Source organism: Ambystoma mexicanum, chromosome 6p (genome assembly GCF_040938575.1).
Source record: "Ambystoma mexicanum isolate Mex_15411 chromosome 6p, UKY_AmexF1_1, whole genome shotgun sequence".
Taxonomy (NCBI): Eukaryota; Metazoa; Chordata; class Amphibia; order Caudata; family Ambystomatidae; genus Ambystoma; species Ambystoma mexicanum.
In genome coordinates, this window is record NC_090935.1 from 1,175,544,223 (window position 1) to 1,175,566,637 (window position 22,415).

A 22,415-nucleotide genomic window follows, 5' to 3' on the forward strand; every position below is an offset into this window, starting at 1 on the left:
TAGGATGGAGACAAGTACACTTTCCATACCTCGACCAGGATGGAATCCCGATTGAAAGAGATCCAGAAATTTAGAATGCTCAAGAAAAGATGTGAGAAGAGGGGAGATCAAGGAGTCTAAGAGTTTCATAGAAAAGGGAAGAAGAGAGACGAGACGAAATTAGCAAGAACATCAGGGTCAAGAGAAGGTTTCAATAAAATAGGGATGATACAAGACTGCTTTAGCTCTGAAGGAATAAGGCCAGATGAACAGGACAGATTGACCGCCTGAGACATCCAGGGGGCAATTTGAGGCATGATTTTCTGAAGGATTACTAGGGGAATGGCATCCGAAGGGAAGGATGATTTAAGACGCTTGGCTGCACTTATAATATTTTCAGATGAAAAAGAAGGAAAAGTAGACCACAATTCCACGTCGCCCTCAGGTGAAGAAGGTAGGCCATGGGTTGCTGTACACAGCCATGTTGATTTGATCTGATTGTGTTTGTCTCTAACCTTTTTAACAAAGAAATCAGATAAAGAGTCACAAAGTGCTTGTGAAGTAGTAACGCCTACCAGTGCGTCGGTTCTGGAGGAAAACGCACGCACAAGGGAGAAAAGCTCCTTAGGTTTATTCAGCACACACTCTACCTTGTGAGTAAAGGAGGCGGATTTCGCAAGACAGATCGCCTGATGATAGCTATTAGAGCAACGTCTGAATAGAGTTGTATCTTCTTGAGAGTAGGAGGAATGCCACTTACGTTCGGTTTGCCAATTTTTCAAGCGCAAGGATTTAAGCTTGTCATTAAACCAAGGCTCAGAGGGCTGAGAAGCGGCCCAATGCAGCTTAAGCAGAGCCAAAGAATCAGGGACTACAGTAAAGGACCGTCATAAAGAGGAATCCACCAAGTGTGCAGCATTACATTCAGCTTGAATATTTGCCATAATATCCTCCTTAGTTACCCTATGCCAACTACGCTTCAAAACCTGTCGGTAGGCAAGCGCCACTCGAGGGGTTTGTGTCTGAACTAGAAATGGGACCACAGAGTGGTGGTCAGGCCATAAAATAGGGAAAGAAGGAAAAACAGTTACCATAGAACTGGGCGCAAAAAAGACTAAATCAAAAGTATTTCCCAGTAGCTGGGTTGGGCCATTGACCAGCTGCTTGAGACCCAAATCAGCCACAGATTCAAAAAACGGGGCCACCACTAATGAAAGGATTAAATAAAAAAACTGAAATCACCCAGAAATTGGTTGCAGAAAAGAGAATCCATCCCAGTGGGGTGGTAAGCAGTTAGAATATAAAATGTAAAAGCGGGAGAGATAGCAATATGAGCTAGAAGAACTTCCAGGTTAATATTGTGATTTAAAGGAATGGGTGAATATCACAGATGCTTTACAGATAGTATCAATGCCCCCACCTGGATGGGCTCCCACACAATCTGCACGGAGCATATTATAAGTATTGGGCGGGTTTGGACGACTATGGGTCCAGAAGAGTCTTTTAGCCAGCTCTCTGTAACACAGACAAGATCTCGACTCAGCTCCATAATAAGGTCTTTGCAGGACGCTGCTTGACAAACCGGAAAACGTGCATTAACCAATAACACTGTATACATACCTTATTTCGTAGCTTGAACGTGGGGGGGAAACATAGAAGAGGGCAAAACTGTGGTGCTAAAACCACAAGTCCCCCGGGACCATGTTTTGTTTAAAATGGTCATGGAAAAAGGAAGAGTGGGCCTTGGCGCACGGACGATCACAGACAGGCTTAACTTGGGTGTCAATACAGCGCAGCAAGTGCATTCCCGCTGCGCTCGTCTGCTGCACTTCCTGACCTGGTACCCATTATAAATTCACATACTATGGACGAGAGCTGTCCCATGATGCTGCCTATGGACAGCAAAGAGAGACTACATGCTGATCTCAATGTAGAAAAAGCTGCAATGCCGAGCAAAGCTACAGCGTGCTAAAGGAGGCCAGGAACCCTCAGCCGTGGTGGATACAAGGAACTTAGGTAGAACAAAAATAGTGAGAAACTGAATAGCTTGGCGTCCTGTCAACCACTGCGGCCCGAGTGTGTTACCGGCGCCTAAAAGGAAATGAAACAAAGTGCAGTAATCAGAAATAAAATATCACACATCAGCAAGAACCCAGGGAGTTAAAGCCTATCTGGTGTATCCACTGTTTGTCAGTGGAGCAGGAAGATAAGCCTCAAAGTGGCCTGTCCCAAGATGTTGCCTATGGACAGCAAAGAGAGACTACGGCCGTGAATACACACTGGTCTTAATGTAGAAATAACTGCACTGCCGAGCAAAGCCATGGCATGCTAAAGGAGGCCAGGCACCCTCAGCCCTAGTGGCTACAAGGAACTTAGAACTAAAATAAATAATTTAAATATAAATAGTGAGAAACTGAATAGCTTGGCATCCAGTCATTCACCACGGCCAAGTGTGTGTTACCGGCGCCTAAAAGGAAATTAAACAAAGTGCAGTATTATATATATATGTATGCATGCGTGAGAGGGTTTTTATTTGTAAGTGTGCCTGTGAATGAGAGTGCATGTCTGTGTGTTCATGTGAATGAGACACTGTATGTTGTGTGTGGGGTTGTGTGTGTGGGCGAATGAATGATAAAACTGAATGGATTTGTGAAGGTGACGATGCATATGTACAGGGTAGCGGGCCTCTGATTGTGGTGCTCGGGGTAGAGCTGGAGAGTTTCAGAGTGGCAGCCTGGACATTTTTTTTAACTGTGCTGGCCGCAGTTTTATGTATTGTCTTTATTGTCTTATTTATTTTACTGTTATACTATGTACTGCACTGCCCCCTCCACTCCCCCTGCACTTCTCCCCTTCCCCCCTCCACTGCACTTGTGCAATCTCAATGTCACCTGGCCTAGTAGGATCGTTTTCCCTGTCCTCCCTTTGTTTGCCCTCCCTTGCCTCGTCGCATCTTGAAACACTTCTGTATAGGCGCATTATAAATGCTATATCATATCATATCATAACTGCAGAGTGGCCTTTTTACTGGGAAGCAATTGTAAAGCAAACTTGATAAGTGCTCTTACAGTGCTAGACTGGGCTGAATTGGCGACACAACTCTGTCCATTTATTCTTAATATGGCACAGAATATTTGTACTGGGGATTAAGGCTAAAGCAAACATCATACGTTGTATTACTTGGTAAGATTGGTCTAACTTGGTGTTTGCAGTCTTGATATATTTTCTTACTATCGCATAGTATTTTTTAAATGGGCATCAAGAGTAAAGCAAACATGATTAGTGTAATTACGTGACTAGAATGGCCTATTTTGGTGCAGTCATGATGGCCATATATTCTTATCAAGGCATGGCATTTTATAGTGGGTCTCGGGGGTAAAGAAAACATGAGAAGTGTTATTATGTGGCTAGACTGGACTGATTTACTTTGGCACAGCCTATCTGACATCATATTCTTACTGTAGCATGGCATTTTTACAGGCAAAGGCAACATGTGTATGTTCTTACTTGGGGATGCTGGCAAGTATTGGCAGATCCCACTCAGACATATTTCCCATAGTATCATGATTGGCATTATGTGCAAAGCAAACTTGAGTATGCTCTTGTATTGAAATACAGGCATATATTGATGCAGCCAGCATGGACGTATCTGGACACAGTCAGTGAGAAAATGCTTTTTGTAGTGGCCTATATTATGGGAAAAGACATCATGTACATTTTATGGAAAATGTTCCTGTGCATAGTTGGTGACTTGCAAATGCTGGATTTTTTCCATGTGTTACACTATATTAACAACTGCAAACAGTGTGGCTTTTAACCCAATTTTTCACGGAAAATGTGCTGAAAAGACACCAGTTTAGCATGCTATAAAAATGATTCTGGGGGAAACCCCCCCAGCTAATCTCATCATAATTGGCTTGGTCTCCCTAGTTGTTCGGCTGCTCACAAATATTATTTGGAAACATGTACACTGCTCCAATTAAAAATTTCCCAGCTGCAAATGCCAAAACTGGTCCCAGATAGGGAAACAGCGCTCCATCCTGTGGAGCCCCAGAGCCCCTCCCGCCCTCGAGGACATGGTGTTCTACATGGGCATGAATGGTATTGAAGAGTATATTAGAGGGCATTATTTTGGCGCCAGTCCCTCCTCAAAGCACTCTTTCATGAATGAGTCATGTCATAGATATGACCCCACCTCCCTATGCGCAGTCTCTTCAGGCGCATCAAGTGACGTGGCGCTGTGGCACCCCATGTACCTCTCCTCCCTAGGTGCAGCCTCTCCGGGTCACCCAAAGATGTGGTGTTGTGACAGCCCCTGCACCCCTACTTCATAGGTGCAACCTTTCTGGGGACACTCAGTGACATGGCATTGTGGCAAGCGTCCTCCCAGGGGCAGCCTCTCTATTCTCAAACAGTGACGTGCTGTCCAGGGGCCCCTCCTCCACAGGTGCAGTGTCTGTGAGTACAACCAGTCACGTGGTGTTGTGGTACCACCTGCTTCCCCCCCCTCCGCCCCAGAGCAGCCTCACCAGGCACACCCAGTGATCAGGCATTCTGGCACCCCTGAAGCCCTCATCCTCGGGTGCAGCCTCTTCCTGCACTCTCAGTCATGTGGCGTTGTAGCCCCCCCCTGTGCCCCTTCTCCCTAGGTGCAGCCTCTCCATGCACATCCTGTGAAGTGATGTTGTGGCATCCCCTGCAGCCCTCATCCCCAGGCACAGCCTCTTCGGGCAAAGCCATGGACGTGGCGTTGTGGCACCCCCTGTGCTCTTCTTCCCTAAGTGCAGCCTCTCCAGGCACACCTAGTGAAGTGGTGTTGTGGCGCCCCCTGCAGCCCTCATCCTGGGTACAGCCAGGGGAGAACTGGCAACCAAAAGAGGTAATGGAAATAGTTTTCAAAAGTGGCCCCATATTACGCATTTTCAGCAAGCCCAACCCTTTTCCTATGGGAACATTTGGAAATAACATAGGTTACCACACGAAAGAGGCCCTGGCTGCAGAGTACTACTGGGAAATCTCCAGATTTCTCTATAGGCCAGTACACACCTGATTGCAGCCTCTTCAGCACCCAGTGACGTGGCGTTGTGGCACCCACTTTGCCACTGCTGCCAGCATCTCCAAGCACAGCTAGTGAAGTGTTGTCCTGTCACCGCCTGTGAACCTCATCCCCAGATGAAGACACCACGGGTGAACCCAGTGACAAGGCACCCTTGCCGTGCCCATAACAAAAATGCATAAGAGAAACGCCCCTCCGTGCAGGTGTAGCAGTTGCTGTGTCGCTCTTTACATCCATTGCATCCATTCTGTAGCCTCCACAAACCCTTTAAAAATCATTCATCTGCCGCAGTTGAAATGACTTCTGAGCGAGCATGAGGGACAACCCACAAACAGTGCTGGCCAATGGGCCAGGCCGGCTCTCGCTGGATCCGGATCGGCATCAGATCTCCAGCCGGATCTCAGGATCCATCTTGCTTCTGCCTCAGCCCTGGCAAACAACCCACGGAACGCCCCGGGAGAGATTTTTCGGTGTATCCACCTCCCCTCGGGGGGAAGGGTGAGGGTGCACCGAAAAAAAACGTTCTCAAAGTCCCTTTGGTCACTAATTGACTGTTAATTAGTTAAGAGAGGGACAGCGAGAAAAGTTTTGCACACCTAATAAAGCATAATGCAGCACTGAACACACACACACACACGAGTCACATGATGTTCTTGTATTGTGTGTGGCCGGGTGCTTTACTCTTCACCAAAAGCAAATAATGGGTGCTTTGCCTCCAGGCCAGGTGACTATCATGCGCATTTAGTTTGATACTTAGGTTTGCATGACAGTGAGCTGGAGGCAAAGCTCCCTTTGATGCTCACCTGCAGCTCTGGGCCCTGCACCAGCTCCCTTGATGCTGGGGGGAGGGAGGAGGATCAGAGGGGGTGTAGTGCCGCCACCGGCACCATCTGTGGAGGGTCAGTAGGGCTGGGAATTCACCTGCCAGTATTGCTAGTCTGAAAGGGCTAGCAAGGGCTGGGAAATTAGGTCACTTGTGTCTGTGAGTCAACTGTTAGTCTGGTGTTTATGAAAGGGAGCAATGCTGAAGGAAGGGTTGCAATTATATGCTTAGCAACTGCTTAATAAGAAATACATGCGTCTGTTCAGCTGACAGCAGTTATTAGGAAATTAAACTGTGGGTTCATGGGTGCCAACTTTTGATTTTCGCTGCAGAAATACTACCGCCGTGTATATACAAAAGTATATATACGAAAGTGACCACCCCAAACCATGCCCTGGACAAACACATGTTATAGTACTTGTTTTTTTAAGAGGAATTGCAAAAAGTCATACGATTAGCAACCGGTTTTTAATATATAACCTCTCAGCAACAGTCACTCAACCTGTTGAACTACCCGGCTATCCTACTGTAGAGCTGTTTACGGATCCCTTCATGTAATAAAAATCATTGCATTAACAACAGTATTTTGGGTGCAGCACTGCCATGGAATGATTTAAAATGGAATTGATGTACAGTGTGGAAAGAAACAGCATAAAGAAATTTCACCATTTTTAAACTATTATTTTGAACATTTCCTTTGAGCACAGTTAAACTGCAGGCTCCGTCCCCTCGGGACTCCTCCCCTCCTCCAAACTCTGCCCCCAGCCCAGCCCTTGTGGGATCCCCCTTCACATTTTTCCCATTTCCACCACTGCCCACAAAAGGCCTTCACTCGACCCGGGTAATCGACTCTTTCTTGGGCCGTAAGGGAAATGGAAACATCTGCGTATATTTCTACTTGCATTTTATCACAACAAACATACTTCCCTTTCGACATCACTGTGTTTTGCAAGATTCCCCACCAAGCCAGCAGATGATATGGTTGGGTTTTGTGAATGGCCTTGACTTCCAGAGAGAGCTGCTCCTCTCAACTGGCCCCCTCTGGCAGCGATGTAACATGGCGTGAGTTTGTCTCAAGTTCAGGGACACGGGCACGTTTCTCATCGTTACCACAGAGGAGGGCGCTCGTCATCGCTACGAGATAACGACCTGCTCGGCCCTCACGCGCGGGGCTCTTTATCTAATCGACGCCGGAGTGCCTCTACCCCACTGAGCCACCCTGAAACGGGGCCAAAGTACAGGCATTGCCGCGGGCTCCCTGTTTGTTCAAAGTTCACAGACTTAAGTCTGCGCAGGTTTGCACAATAAGCCAAGGGTAAGCCACGGATGCAAGGGCGAGTTTTCAGAAAGCATTTCTTAATGCTTCATCTTTTTTTTATTTGTTGTTGGAGTTGGAGATGTTTCTTGATGTTTGGGAAAGCGAATTTAGTTTGCAGTTCGACATTTGATTAGTCTACTTGCACATTTGGCACGCTGGGCACGGAGCATTACATTTCATGTACTCATGTGTAACATGTGGCAATTGCAGCGGCCTTGTTTATGTCTCTTGCATTTTTTGTTGTGTTTATTTTCGCCATCATCGATATATAGCGCATGTTTGCCGTTCCATGGCATTTTAGATGCTCGTGTTGTTATATCGTGTACAATAATACTGAGCGAGTGTGTGTTAGTACTCACAAAATACAATGCCAATTATTAGGTTACCATACTCGCTTCCAAGAAAATGCAGACTTGAATAACTTTATGAAAAAGGTGAAACTGCGAATATTGAGTTAAACAATATGTCCGCGCAGGAACCTACATGCGAGCTTCCGGCGGTGGCCGGTGGTGTGCTGTGGCTGCCCTGGACCCTTACAGTAAACGTGGCCGTTACCTGCTTATTCATGCCTGTGCGGCACTCACCTTGGTGTATTTAATCTTCAGGTCCCGGATGGGTGCGGGCTGGGTTGCGGGAGCGCCGTTCTGGTCCGGGCTTTGCTTTTTCTTCCCTTCTGAAGCCATGTTTCACTGTTCTCTGGAACACAGGTGACACAAAGCAAGGTGTTAGACAAGCCCTGGAACTGTTTGGCCTGACTGAGCATGGACTTTCCCTTTGCCTTTTACTCGCAGCCCATTAGACCACATTTGCATACACAGACATGATTGGTTGGCAACACCGGCGAGCCGTGGGGAAATGAGAGACATCGCTCGTGATCACACCTCCTGCTGCAACCCTTCAACTTTGCAACTGCGTAGGCACATCGCCCGCGGTAAGAGATAGCGGTTGCAGCTGCTGGTATGCATGTGGCCAAGGAAGACATGATTTTAAATGATAGTTTAGTGCATTCTGAAAACCTTTAAACCAGCACCACTCCATTCCACACATTAGCCGCGCGGAACGACATGCCCGTCAGAAGTTATGCAGGTGCTAAGGGCGAGTATGCTTGTCCTTTTTGCATAGGAATGCATAATAGCCCAGCAGATAAAAAAGCACGGTAATGTCCGGACGTGACTTGACACGCATCAATGGACAGGTGAGTGCATTACAACCCAATCAGGGAAAAGTGCTTTTGACAGCACCCACACGGATCTATGCTCAGGGTTCAGTAACAAGGGGTCATATTTCAAAAAGTTTGCACTAGTGCAAGTAAAGTTTGCACGGCATTAGCACTAGTTTTAATAACACTGGGACACATACAAAAACCATTCCACCTCGGAAAGTGAAGTTTGTCATTAAAAACAGCAGGGCAAAAATTGCCCTACTGCAAAAAAGATGCCTTTTCACTAAATGTTTTGCACCAGGGCAAAGTTTGCCCTCGTGCTAATACGGAATGGTATTAGCACTAGGGCAAACTTTGCCTTGATGCAAAAATGAATCATTTTAGCACTAGGTCAATTTTCGCCCTGTTTCTTTTAATAGGCCAAACTGCACTTGTCGAGGTGCAATTGTTTTTTAAAGTGTCCCAGTGTTTTTGAAAATAGGGCCCACTTTGCCCTAGTGCTAGTACCGTGCAAACTTTGCACTTGCACTGGTGCTTACGTTCTGTAATCTGGCCCCAGGTATGCACCAGACCGAGAGCTAGTGAAGCTGTAGCTTCCATTCCCGAATTCCGAATCTACCTGCTGTTAACAATTTGCTATAAATGCAGATTTTGGAAAAATCCCAAAGGCCTGGAGTCTTACAAAAGTAGCTCTCTGGCTTATGTACATTGCAAGTAGCACCAGCACCATTTTTGAGTGTGAAACACATGCAGAATTAGACAACATTGTATGCAGTTATGAACCTAATACGTTGTATTCTTTTTTTTAAATTAAATATCATTGGTTAATTTGATCGCCGGCAAAACTCCCAAAGGTGAAGCGTGAATATTTCCAGGTCATCGATCTAAATGCTTGGTTTCCGGCAAATATTCGTTGGCATTAGGAGAGCGATTAAACAAGGCACACACTACAAAGCAACCCCATGAAGCATTCCCGCCCACTGTTCTCCAGGACTTGCTTCCCTCCCCATCAGATTATCCCAAGAGGTGATCAGTGTAAAAAAAATGGATCATGATCTACGTTAATATAAGAAGCTGGTACATTTCAAAAGTGATCAGATCTCCAGAGCCTAGTGGTGAGTTTTTCGGTTTCACAGCCCTGCAGGCCATGGTTCAAGACAGCAGCAGTTCTTTATTGTTTTATTTTATTTTACATGCTGGTGCCAAAAGATCCCGGCGCTGGACTGGTCGTGCCAAAACTGGCCGCGCCAAAGCGGCCCATGCCCAACTGGCTGCGCCGAAATGGGGTGTACCGTCCCAGGCGATGAGTTGATTTCAAATCAGGTTCGAGCAAGTGCTCCATGTGGTTCGAAAGCAACATCTAGCGATGCAAGTCAATGAACCCAGAGCCCGCCTTAGACCAGATAGCATCCCAGGGGGGACGCATCATTGGTGCCCCTCCACTCCCAAATGGTGTGAGAGATGCTAACTTCAGAGATTGTGTGGGGGGGGTAATTTGTGTGGGGGCATCGCACATCTGTACACATTCTAATGCTTCAATGCTTCAATGTTACAATCAGTTAACACTCTTCTTCAGGTCTGAAACCATACAGAAGCCACACACTTAAGCACTGCTGTGAGAATGGAAAGTCTCTACCCTTCCAATCACTCCCCTGACAAATAAGTACGAATACCACATCACGATTTCAATTGCCTAAAAATGTATGCATACCAACGCACATGCTAACAATGAAACGTTTTACATTAGTAATTGACGGGCATTTGTCAACTGTGCAGCCGCCAGCAGCATTTATTTTCTGTGCCCTGTTCTGTCTCTCTACAGTTCTGTTCATCTTACAAAACATGATGAATGGAAGAGGTGTGATCGCTGGAGTCTGAACTGTCTTACTAATATTGGGGAGGGGTCATGGGGTTTGATGTGTTTTGCTTAAGATTCCAGGTATCATATATTATTATTATTATTATTATTATTATTATTATTATTATTATTATTATTATTATTATTATTATTATTATCTGTATGACTGAAGCGGATATGGGGTATTTGCCTGTGCTCTACTTGATTCACCCGACTTGGATGGTTGGGGGAGCGGGGCCATGTGTGAACTGGAGTTCCCAGCCCTATAAAATGAGGTAGCAATACCCTTCAGATGGATGGGGATGCAGAAATTATTCAAACATCAATAATCAAAACAACTCAGGTAGTTGGCAAAAGGATAACTGTTTTAATATCAAATATCTAAAACACGGAGTACAACGGACATCAGCAGACCTCTCTCATCATGGTCTCAATGCATCTTGAAAAAAAGCTTGCTTATATAACAAAAAGTCATCATAGGTGACGTTAACCCACGTACTTAGGGAGGTTTGCAGCTTTTCAAAGCTAACCCTTGGTGATTTCACTATTTGGATTTTCAAATTCCCTGGTTGTCAGGCAGAGGTAAATCGCATTTTGTGTGGCTGCCACACAGAAGAGGTAAGCTAATAGTGGGGGAGGGAGGTTTCTCTAATTCGCCAACTAGTTTTTTAGAAGTATTGTTTACATTTTGGTGGGGAGTCCAGATGCAAATACATTTTCTGGCAAAGTTTTGTTCCCAAAAAGAATTTAAATTTTTTAAATTTGAGTTAGGTTCACTCTGATTTCCGATCTGGTTTTAATCTCTCAACACGTGTTTCCCCATTTTGATTCAATGGTTCATCAGGAGAGATTTCATAATCATAGTACTCTAAAATTCATAGTACTCTAAAAATCAACAGAAGTAAATTAAGTAAATAAACTAGGTACAGTTTCATTCTAAAACAATGCATGATTCATAAATGCAGTTACAAATTTATTGAGTTCTATTTTTCTTCAAAAGTAATTAATTCATGTTATTTAGTTTTACATTTTTGTAATGAATATTGCTGCATGCATTAAGTGTAGTCTTAATTAGCAAAGTTTGCTGGTTATATTCAAGAATACACAGGTGACTCACCCTGAGTTTCTATTGGTCCTAATATATGAGTTTCCTAGGTTTTCAAGTTTTAGTCACAATTCAATTCTTGTCTAAGGTTTTCTGTAGATACAATCATCAGACTGGTTTAATTCAAGTTGGTATCCCAAAATGGTAGAAAGAAGAGAAGGAGAGAGCAAAATAAGTCATTTTATCAAAGTTTTTGGAGTAGTTAATTGGAAGAATGAGGTGTATGAAGAGATTTGCCCCTCTAATTTGTGAATAGTAAAGAGGAAAGAGATATTTTTCCTTACCTTGTTTGTCTTTTTTATGTGAAGGAAAAAGTGGCTATGGTAAGCCGCAATCCTGTTGCTTCCTGTGGGATGCACAGGTTTAAAGTGAATAATTGCGCTATTTGTAGCCCGAATTAGTGGCTAAAATGTGTCATCCTACGTAACCCACGCACTACTAACGCCATCCTACATGGAAAACTACAAAAACCTAATGGTGAGTGTGGTAGGGTCTAAGAAGATCATATAAGTATATGATCCATACTCATCCAGGGCAGTGGAATAATGTGATAGGCTTCTTAACATCAGGTGGGGCAACAAAGCCCTTCCCTTAACTACGTCATTATGAATGTCACTAAATACATGACGTTCCATTGGCTAAACAACTATTGAACCCTTAATCATGCAGTCTCTTATCATTGGTTGTCGTCTAACCTCTGTCAGTACCTGCCACCTACATATAGCAGCATGTTATTCTCCTTCATTGGTGTCGTTTTTGGGCAAGATTGACAGTTTGCTCCAGGATGGCATAGGAAAAGATTCTTTGGACCCTGGGAAACGGAGTGCTCTTTATCAAAGATGTGTACAGTTGAAGAAGACCATAGATGAAAATAAGGATGTTCTGCAAAAGTTAAGGAAGACCCTGTGATAGTTGGTGAATTCAGACAGGAATGACCATGGAAGAGTAACTTGGAACTCAAAATGTCAACTTAAATGACAGGAAATAAGATAAAGCAGATGATTGATGTTTTAACAATGTATTTGTTGCAGATCTGTAAAAACAATTTGGATACTGTACGTAGTGTTCCCCTGATGAAACTCCAAAATCAACTATTCTAAATGAGAATGAGAAGGAGTGAAACATGTTGGGTCATGTAGGAAGTGAATGAGTGAATAAGGACATATGAGGTTGTTTGAAATTTTTAATAGTTCTAATCAAAAGATCAAGTGGAGAGTATATCGGAAACCACTGCCTATACTAACACTACTGCTATACCCACTAGTTGTATAATATCATGAATGTTTTATGATATTGCGATCTGTTCAAATGAAATGATGGATTAAACTCGTTTTTATTGATAAAAAATGAGAAATGGTTTTCTGTCTGATATTAAAATGTATTAAGTACGGGTGTTAGCATGCTTAATGGAAAACGGCTTTACACGATCAGATGTTATAATGATTAACATTTGTAACATCTCTGAACTACATAGGTACACAAAACACGTGACTTAAAGGAATGTTTTCATTTGTGTATATTTTGAAATATTAATTAGGGGGATTATTCCTGTTAGATCCTTAAACAACCCTCTAGTCTCCATTTGTGATGCAGTCATCCTATGTAACCCACGTACTACTAACGTCAAACTATGTGGAAAACGACACAAACCTAATGGTGAGTGTGATAGGGTCTAAGAAGATCATCTTAGTATACGAGCCATACTCATCTAGGGCAGTGGATTAATGTGATAGGCTTCTTAACATCAGGTGGGGCAACTGAGCCCTTCCCTTAACTATGTCTTTATGAATGTCACTAAATACATTACGCTCCATTGGCTAAACAACTATAGGACCCTTAATCATGAGGTCCCTTATCATTGGTTGTCTTCTAACCTCTGTCAGTACCTTCCCACATATGTATAGCAGCATGCAGGCTGAGAGTCCAGGGGCTGGTGAGCTTGTCTTATCCATAGTTTCCCAGCAATTAGCATATTCATCCATCATAGCCTCAAAGGTCTGCTGTCAATTAGGGCATTGAACTCAGCCATGGAAATGTTCCTTGCTCTGGAGAATTCAGGGGAGGGAAGCCACGCTCTGTCCCCGTACGTAAGTGTCACCATCTGGTTCGTCCAACTTCTTCTCCCCACGTGACTGAAGATCACGAAATTGAGCTTCTAGTGTATTAAAATACTATCGTCTAATATACCTCTGATGTCTTCTTGTTTTTGTCTATGCCTCCCAAACAGGAGCTTCATTCTTTCACACGATTTGTATCCAATGTCAGTTTACTTCAGCCTGATATGGCCTTGGTTTCTTGGCTCATCCAGCCTTGCCTTAATGAGATTCGCCTATAATTCATTTATTTTCTAACTGCGACATACTGGAAAAATAGTCTTCCTTATTTCGCTCAGCTCTGCTATTGTACATAGTGGAACCATCCATTAGTTACTGACTCCAATATATATATATTTGTACATGTTGGCATATGCCGCAATCTATTCACTATAAAGCTAGCCTCAAGAATACTTAATCTGCTTTAGTTTCTTTGCATATTTGCATGTGTATAACAGCTTGATTCAACATTTCTGCAGCATAAGCCTCTTCATCTCGTGTCTGAGATGACACTTATCTTCAATACTTTCTTAATGCCTTATAGAACTGCCTGCATTCTCTAGCCTCTGCATCTCTTCTATACACGTCAGTCTTGCTTCGTGTCACGTCATCACTTACTTTCACCATTCATTTGTCCTGTTTCTTCCAGACTTCTATTTGAACGGTCATCGTATTGTCTCGTATGCAGGTATGGTTTTCTCAATGGCAACCTTGTTTTTAGGATTCTCCTTGGTATCTGTAGTTTGAATGGCTTTGTACGTGTCTCATGCTCTGACTCCCAACATGCAGGGAAGGTGGGCGAGGTGATTGAGGTGGGGGTACTTGTCTCCTTCTCTACACTCCCCCCTTTGGGCGATTCATCAACCACTCTCCCATCATTTTTACCATCTAGACATCCTTGTCTGAAGAAATGCTTCTTTGGGATCCATATCTTTATGAATCCCTTCAAGCATCCTGCTGATTTCACATTCTCATCCTTGTTCCAAGTCATGAGCATGAACTGTCCACTTGGACTGCAATAGAACCATCTTCCCACATGCATCTTATGGTCCTTTGGATACATGAACTTCGTTCCCTCAGGTGCATGATTACTGGCCTTCACAAAGTCTATGATCTCTTCTCTTGCCTTATATCCTGGCTAAACATCGATCATAATTTTCATCCCTATGGCTTTTTTTGCTGTCTTCTTGAACTGTGTGATTATGATATTGATCACACAGAATCCCAGCAACACTAGCACAGTCAGGGCTCCAAGGAACTTGAACATGTCTGCCGTCCATTGTAGAACCCAAGAAAAAAGTGATCCAAACTAGCTGTCATCAGCAATGTCTTCTACTTTGTCTACCATCTGGACATGTATCTTCGTTAGCATTTCTATGGCCTCTGTCAAGGTACCATTCTCGTCATTGTGAGAAGGAATGAATGTGCAACATGATTCTCCAATTTTTGCACAAACACCTCCATCCATAGCTGTGATCATGTCTAAGATGTATCTGTTCTGAAGAGTCATCAGACGTATGGCTCTCATCTCTTCTCTGATCGCTTTCAATCCCTTTATCTTTGTATTGATCGTCTGAAGCAATTCCCATCTGGTAATCTGCAGCCATTTAGTGTTTGCTCCAACCTGGATTCTCGGCATGAAGATCAATGTGAAGACTGATGAAGTCTGGCTCAACAGTCTTTGTTCATACGGAATAGAGTCAAAGGCCTCTATTGACTTGGCAGAGAAATAGTTCTCCCTCTTCATTCAATTTATCAGCTCCACAGATCTCTTCTTCCTCAGGTGAGCATCTGCTTTCAGGAAACTGTCAACATTCAAGTCGCTTTTAGGAATCACCAACGCAGAAACATGAACATTCATCAGTGTGCATATTCCATTCCAATCTTTAGGTAGTTTCAAATATGCTTTGGATCCACATCCCAATAGTGAATCATGATCACTGCTGTTCCAAGGTTAATCTTTGGTGCATCAAAGATCCGAATACAGTTCTAATCCTCTCTGACATTTTTTGTGCCATTGTTTCTGAAGCACAGCTTTGAACGTTCCAAAGCCACTATCTGCAAGGGTCTTCCTCTGTCCTCGACCCCGGTCAAAAGTTTATCAAGATTTGGCCAAAATGGTTTGCATCCCACTTTTGCATTCCAAACAGTTGATTCAGGACGATCATATATCATCCAGGCTCTGCAGATAACCACTCCTTCTTTTCAGCCATCAGGTGATATAACTGATCCCCAAATCTGCATCTGGCCTCTGTTCTTCCAATGTCGGATGTCTTCTTCAGTTTTTCCTGGACTCTCTAGTCTTTTGTTTACTTCCCATCTGATTCCAGCTCCTTTTACTCCAGGCTTTTCATATCTGATATTGTGATTCTTGGTATGAGCTCTTTCTCTTGTCTTTGTGTCTTGAACACAGTCATCTTCATCTGGATCTGTCCATTCAGTTGCCCTTTTGATATAGGCATCTCGATCCATGAAAGGGCCTCTTGTTCTACAGAGTGCTATGTGTGATAAACAACGTGCTGTCTGGACATCTATTTCAATAACTATGACGATCTTAGACTTCCCAATGCTATAAGGCAGGAGTGCACATACAAAGCATTCCTCATTCAAGGTCCTCCTTCCTACTTCCTTCATATGCTAATTGTAAATAATATTCCCCAAATGTGCTGTACTGTCCAGGTAATCATTTAGCTCATGATCATCTACCCTAGCACTTCTCTTAGGTCTGGTTTTTCGCCTACGAGCTTCTTTAACCATCTCATGTAGAATATCAGCATAGTTCTTATTTACTAACCCACTTCTGGACACATTATTCAGTGGACTAGGTGCATTTATGTGTGCTACCTGTGTAGGAGAAATTTCCAAAAGTTTCATCCTATCAACATACATTTTGGGCATCAAAATATCTTGCATAATCTCCATATGGGATCTCTTTTAAAAGGTAACCCAGGCTTTTTCATCACAGGACCAGGTGTTCTTGTGTGTACCTCTAAAGTAGGAACAATTACATAAGGACCTGGCTGCATAATAGTTGCCACGTCTGTACCCTTCTCTTGCACAGGAGGATACACAGGAATCTTCACACTATTTATATCTACATAATAAGCTGTTTGTACTGTAAATGAGAGCAGTATTACTATGAACAACATACAAGTGTAAATTGTGCAGAAACATAACCATTTAAAGCAATAACTTTTGGCACATCGTGGACGTCTCTCGTGATCTGCCATGACGAAGTTGCTACTGATGCTGCCCATATTACTTTTAAGGAAAGAAAAAATAATTATTAATGGGGCAACATCATGCACTATTTCTGGAATCTGCTGAATCGGCTCAAAAGTTCCTTGATCAGCTTCAGCTGGCTGACCATACAATAATGAACTCAAATTTCCAATGGATGCCACAAATTGGCCTCTGACCAGACAACTTGAAGATTTTCTTTCAGCATGAAACAAAAGTTCTTTAATCAGTAGACCTTTTGATCTTCTTCCTCGAAAGTCTCATTCAGTTCTAATGTTCTCTCAGAGTAGCCATTCACTTTTGTTTATGATGTCTCTCAATATTTAATTGAGAGCTGCATTGTTTCTCGGATCTCTCAAGAAAGTTTGGACGTTGGTTTGTCTCCCAATAAGATATTGGCATTCCTCTATCCGATAGCAAAATACTATGCTGGCCAGTCTATGTGCATTATCCGGTGACAGAGGCATTTATGTCTCCCCAACGAACTAAGAAAGCTGAAGGATCTGCTCAATGATAGCTGCAAGCAATCTTCTCACAATTGGGTCATTCTTAGGATCTTGCAAGAACAAATGAACGCTAGTAGTTCTCCCTACCAGCGCAGTGTAAGCACGCAAGATGAACAAGAAAACTGTAAGAACGATCCAGGAAACATTATCATTGGGCACCACCATGCGTGCCTCTGAACAGGAACTCAGTAAGAAATTAATCTTGGTACTGCTCCCTCTTTCAATTATTGAAAAGGAACTCAAGATTTGGCATATTTTCATCTTTTTATTCAAGGCTTAAAATAAGCCACAATCCAATGAACTCTTTGTTTTTACTTGGCAACAGCCTCTGCGTCCTTCTTCTTCATCATAAAACTAGTCTGCACGTGCTGTGGTTCTTCCCCAAAGCTCTCTTTGGATGGGGTGAAGGTGATGTGGGATTTCCAGTATAGATATTTACGTCGCCGAGGAATTTCCAAGCAGGTCTGCCTAGCACCTTGACTACAGACGACGTGACGTCTTGCAAATGAAACGGCCGTTGAAACGAGGTTTGTGCCTCTTCCTAATGAAATTGTGGATTAGGACTGCATCTCTGGGAAAAAAAATGGGAAGACAAAGCTGGTCAACTCCGGTTGCTGTGGCATCTCCTTGTGTTCTGCGTTGCCCTACACCACTTATGCTTGAGCTGATCTGAAATGACAGAGATACTTGAAGTCACTTGAAGTCACGTAGCTCCTTTCCTAACAATTCTGCTGTTGGCTGGGAATCACTTCTAGTTCTAGACAGAGATATGAGAGGTATCCTAATTCACCTCCCTGTCACTATCTCCTGAGGGGTAAGACGGTGGTCGGACCCTGGCTGATTTCTCTACACATACAATGCCAGTGATAGACAATGAAACCATCCTTTCTTCAGAGCCAATTTCAATATTCCCCATCTAGGAAACACTTCTTGTACTAAAAATCTGGCTGCACAGGTGGCATCTGGGTGAGTACATGATCCAGCTTCAACCCACCTTGAAAAGGGACATACTACTACAATCATATATCTGTATCCATTACAGACCTGAAGCATGTTATATAGTTGATGTGTAAATGCTGAAAGGCACCATTAGTCTCATAATAACTCCTCTAATTGTGCACAATGTACGGCCAGCAGTAAACTTTGACATACAATACAATTTATTACATAAAATGCAACATGTTCTACTATATTTGGAACAAATCAATCTTCCGCTATTGTTGCAGCAAGGCTCTCTCTAGTTGTGTGCGCAGGGTAGTGCCGCTGCTCCAACGCCACCCTTAGTAAGGCTACAGGCATCACTGGTTTACCAGTGCTATCGTGCCACCACAATGCTTCAGAGGGTTTTAAATAACACCCTCTCCGCGTCCACAAGTCTTTTTCATTTTGGGGCGCTTCCCCTTGAAGTTCTCCCAACTGAGTTCCAGATAGGTTATAATAACAATTTGCCACCATGCTTTCATTCACATAACATCAGGCGTATCAAATGGCATGATTACTTCTGTACATGCAATACGTTTGGCTTCTCATCTGCTTTTTGATTTCCACATGAAATAAAATCTGCCCTTTTAGTGTGAGCTGTGCATTTTACAACTGCTATGGCTACTGGGAATTGTAGTGCTCTAATGAGTCTGTTCAATAAAGCTGCATGCTGAACCCGAGTGCCATCCACTCAGAGGTAGCCCCTCCTTTTCCAACGTTCTAGCCCTGCGTGCAACGTTGACGTTACATAAGCGGAGTCACTATACACCGTGACTTCCTGGTCTGCATGATTCTCAAGCGCGTAAATCAGCACCACTAATTCTGCAGCCTGTGCCAAAAAAATGAGATGGTAATCACGCACTTATTAATACTTCAAACTCTCCATTGGCTGTGTGCTTTACTACAGCGGCACCTGTACATCTTTGTCCATCATTTTGATCAATTCTAGAAGAACCGTCAATAAAGAGAATCTCCCCAGCTGGCAAAACATTTTCCTTTACCATTGGGAGTTCGTCATAGAACTCTTCATAGTTTGAGCAATCAAGTGTGTGCTCACCCTCTGCCAGTGGCTCTGCTACAAACATGGCAGGATTTACTATTCTGCATCTGATTATTTTAATTGCCAGATTCGATATGACCACCTCATAGGCAGAAGCACTTTAAGATGTCAACGTACCTTTAGGTTTTTCCAAAATGGCAAACTATGTATGTTTGGCAAATAACATCATAGAACATTCCATTACTATACTGCAGCCTTCTCAATGGCAAAGGCGGCGGCTGCCAAAGATTGTTCACAAGGGAAGTGACCCCTCATTACTGGGTCTAAAATCCCATTGTAATACGCAAAGGGCTTGTATCCCAATATAGTTCTCTGTGTGAGTACAGATGTCATAACAGTGCCATTTGTGTATGAAAACAGGAAGAATGCCTCAACATAATTTGGAATCCCTATAACTGGAGCTGTGCAAATTGCTTTCTTCAATTCATCAAACCCTTCTTCCATTGCCAAATTCCAAACAATTTTTTCCTGATTTACCTGTGCTTTTTTCATAGCTTGCGACAAGGGCCTTATGTATGAACTGTAGTCAAAGAACCATACTCTCACATAATTACATAGTCCTAAAAATCTTTGCATATGCTTTATCGTGACTGCTTTTTTCTGATTTTAATATAGCTTCAGCCCTTTGATGGGTAACATTCTTTCCTTCCTTTGAGATTAGCTGGCCCATGTACAGCACTTCCTCATGACAATACTGTGCCTTCCTCTTGTCTACTTTATATCCTTTTTCTGCAAGATTAATCATCAGTTGAACTGAATCGCATCTGCACTCTGATCTGTGGTGATACAGACCAATATGTCATCCACGTACTGCAATACAGTACTTTCTAGATAAATATTGCTTAAGTCCATCTGTAGGACCCTATTGAAAATCGATGGGGACTCACAGTACCCCTGTGGTAATCGAGTGCTCTCCAGGTGAGTTTGTCTGAACATAAATACCTTCAGATCTTGCAAGTCTTTATACAATGAGATTGAGAAAAACACATTTTTCAAATCAATGACAGTGGAATATCGTGCTTCAACAGGTATATTACATAAGATTGTTGCCGGATTTGGAACTAGAGGGAACTCGGCCTCTACAATCTGGTTAATCAGTCTCAAATCTTGAATTAAATGCCACATCCCTCCTTTCCCCTTTTTGATTGGATAGACTGTTGTATTACACAGTGATTCTGACGTCACTAAAATACCCTGTTTCATCGCAGCAGATATCTTCTTAAAAATACCTTCATCTGCCTCTCGATATATGGAATACTGTCGTGCTCGAGGTAAAATTGCTCCTGGTTTCAATTTAATCTTTACTTCCTCAGCACCCTTTAAGAGGCCTACATCATATGGGGCCTTTTGGCCATAAAGAAACTGGTATCTTTTCCATGTCTTCATCATAATACTCAGGGCCTTTCTATGCTAACACGATTTTCTGAGGGACTTGATGTTCAATTGCTCTTAACCAATAAGTGATGCTTGTTTCAAAGATTACTTCATCATCTGATGGATGATCTCTAAACAAGTCTTCATCCGTGACATCAGTGAATCTGTAACCCTCCCCAATGGCAATCACGGTGCTCCATCATCTGCCATCATAATCGAACCCATCAAGCATAGCTAATTCTCCTCGTACTATAGCTGCTTGTAACTCTAAAGGAAAGACTCATCCTTCCTCTTCAAACATAGGAATCTTTGGCCAGAATAAAAAGTTATCAGGTATTCTCACCGTCTTGCCCACCAGACCTGGCAGGCATGTCAACAGAATGCGTACTCCATAGTGAAAAACCTCTGGTTCTATGGCTACATGTCCTGCAAATGCCATAACAAACTCACTCATGTTTAAATAATACATTCCCGGTGTTGAGCACACTATGCCTTCATCAGTAAATGAAATTGTCATGTTCCATTTGGTCATTAAGTTTTGACCCAATATATTAACAGCTGTCTGTCTTGAATATAACGGTACAAACATGTCACACTCTTCTATAGAGAATGGTAGTGCGTCAGTAACTCTACTTGTAGCTCCTGTGAATCCTTAAGTATTCATGGCATTTCCAGACATCAAAATGTCCCCTCTTGTATACATGAGCGTGTTGCACCCTTGTCTACTATATTAACGTCATCCCTTGGTTCCTCTTGAGGATTTGGCATTACTGATAGTATTGAACACATCAAGTCTCCCAGTGAGCTTTCCTATTGTGGGCACATTCTCATCCCCGTACCTGTGAAAGGATTCCCTCCATCAACAGTGACACCCCCTATTCTAGGAGTCATTAACTGTCCTGTGCTCGTGCTTTGCTGTATCTGCATAGGTGATTGCTGTGACTGCCCTTGTGGCGGATTCATTGTTACCTGCTGTGTTTGAAATTCTTGCTGTACTCTCAGCACTTGTGTCTGCTGCACTGTCTGATTCTGAGCATACCCATCCCTATTCTGCTGCGAATGTGCAGGAGGGTTTGACATTCCCCTCTTGAAAATGTATTATTCTGCACAAATCCTTGAATTCAACAGATGCAAGCAAAATGACCTGTCATACCACATGTCAAACATATAGCTGGAGGTTGCCCCATCTGTCCTCCCTGTATACCTTGATTATCATTCTGTATGTTCTAGAACCCACACTGATTGTTCTGGAAGTGTAACACTCACCCGATATCCATGGGGACACCACTCAGCCGATCCGGACTTCCGACCACTTCGAACCCTTCCCTGGACTTTGCTCAACCAAGCACTGGGCCTGAAACACAGGATTACCAGAGGTCAATTCCCTATTGGTCTTGCTTGTCTGGACCCACTTCTTCCGGGGGTCCCAACCTTCCCCCGGGTCGCTCCTCACCTTGTTTTTTAATGTGGGACACTCTCTGTCCTGCCTTCGGTGCAGGGGTGCATTGGGGGATGCGGGCTGGAAGGTGCCTAGTTGCTTCACTGGCACGGGCCCGGCTGATGGGGCTTGCTGCGACTTCAGACAGGCGGTAAGTGGAATGAGCCTTATGAAAGTTCTGATGGCTCTAGTCCCTTTAATACTGTGTCTTTCGTTCCTTAGGTGGTGAAGGTCTTGAGGATGGCGACGTGCTGCTGAGGTAAGTAGGAGTGCGGAGCGTGATGCCTATTGGCTTCCTTTGCACTAACCAATGTTCGTCTCTTATGTCTCCTTTTAGGTGCCGCAGTAACCCAGCATGGAAGCGAGCTGAGGAGATGAGCGGCGGTGAGTAAGTGTGATGTGCGGTGCCTCTTAAATGTTTT

At 43.4% G+C, this 22,415-nt stretch overlaps 1 protein-coding gene across 1 annotated transcript in view; it reads right to left on the reverse strand.

The window, feature by feature from the left end:
- The window catches only part of ALDH1A1 (aldehyde dehydrogenase 1 family member A1), a 653,703-nt gene that overhangs the window by 265,409 nt on the left and 365,879 nt on the right, over positions 1–22,415 (reverse strand). The window contains exon 2 of the mRNA XM_069625815.1: positions 7,761–7,872. Coding sequence (XP_069481916.1) covers positions 7,761–7,859 — 99 coding nt within the window. The 5' untranslated portion in view covers positions 7,860–7,872. The remainder of the gene's footprint in view (positions 1–7,760; positions 7,873–22,415) is intronic.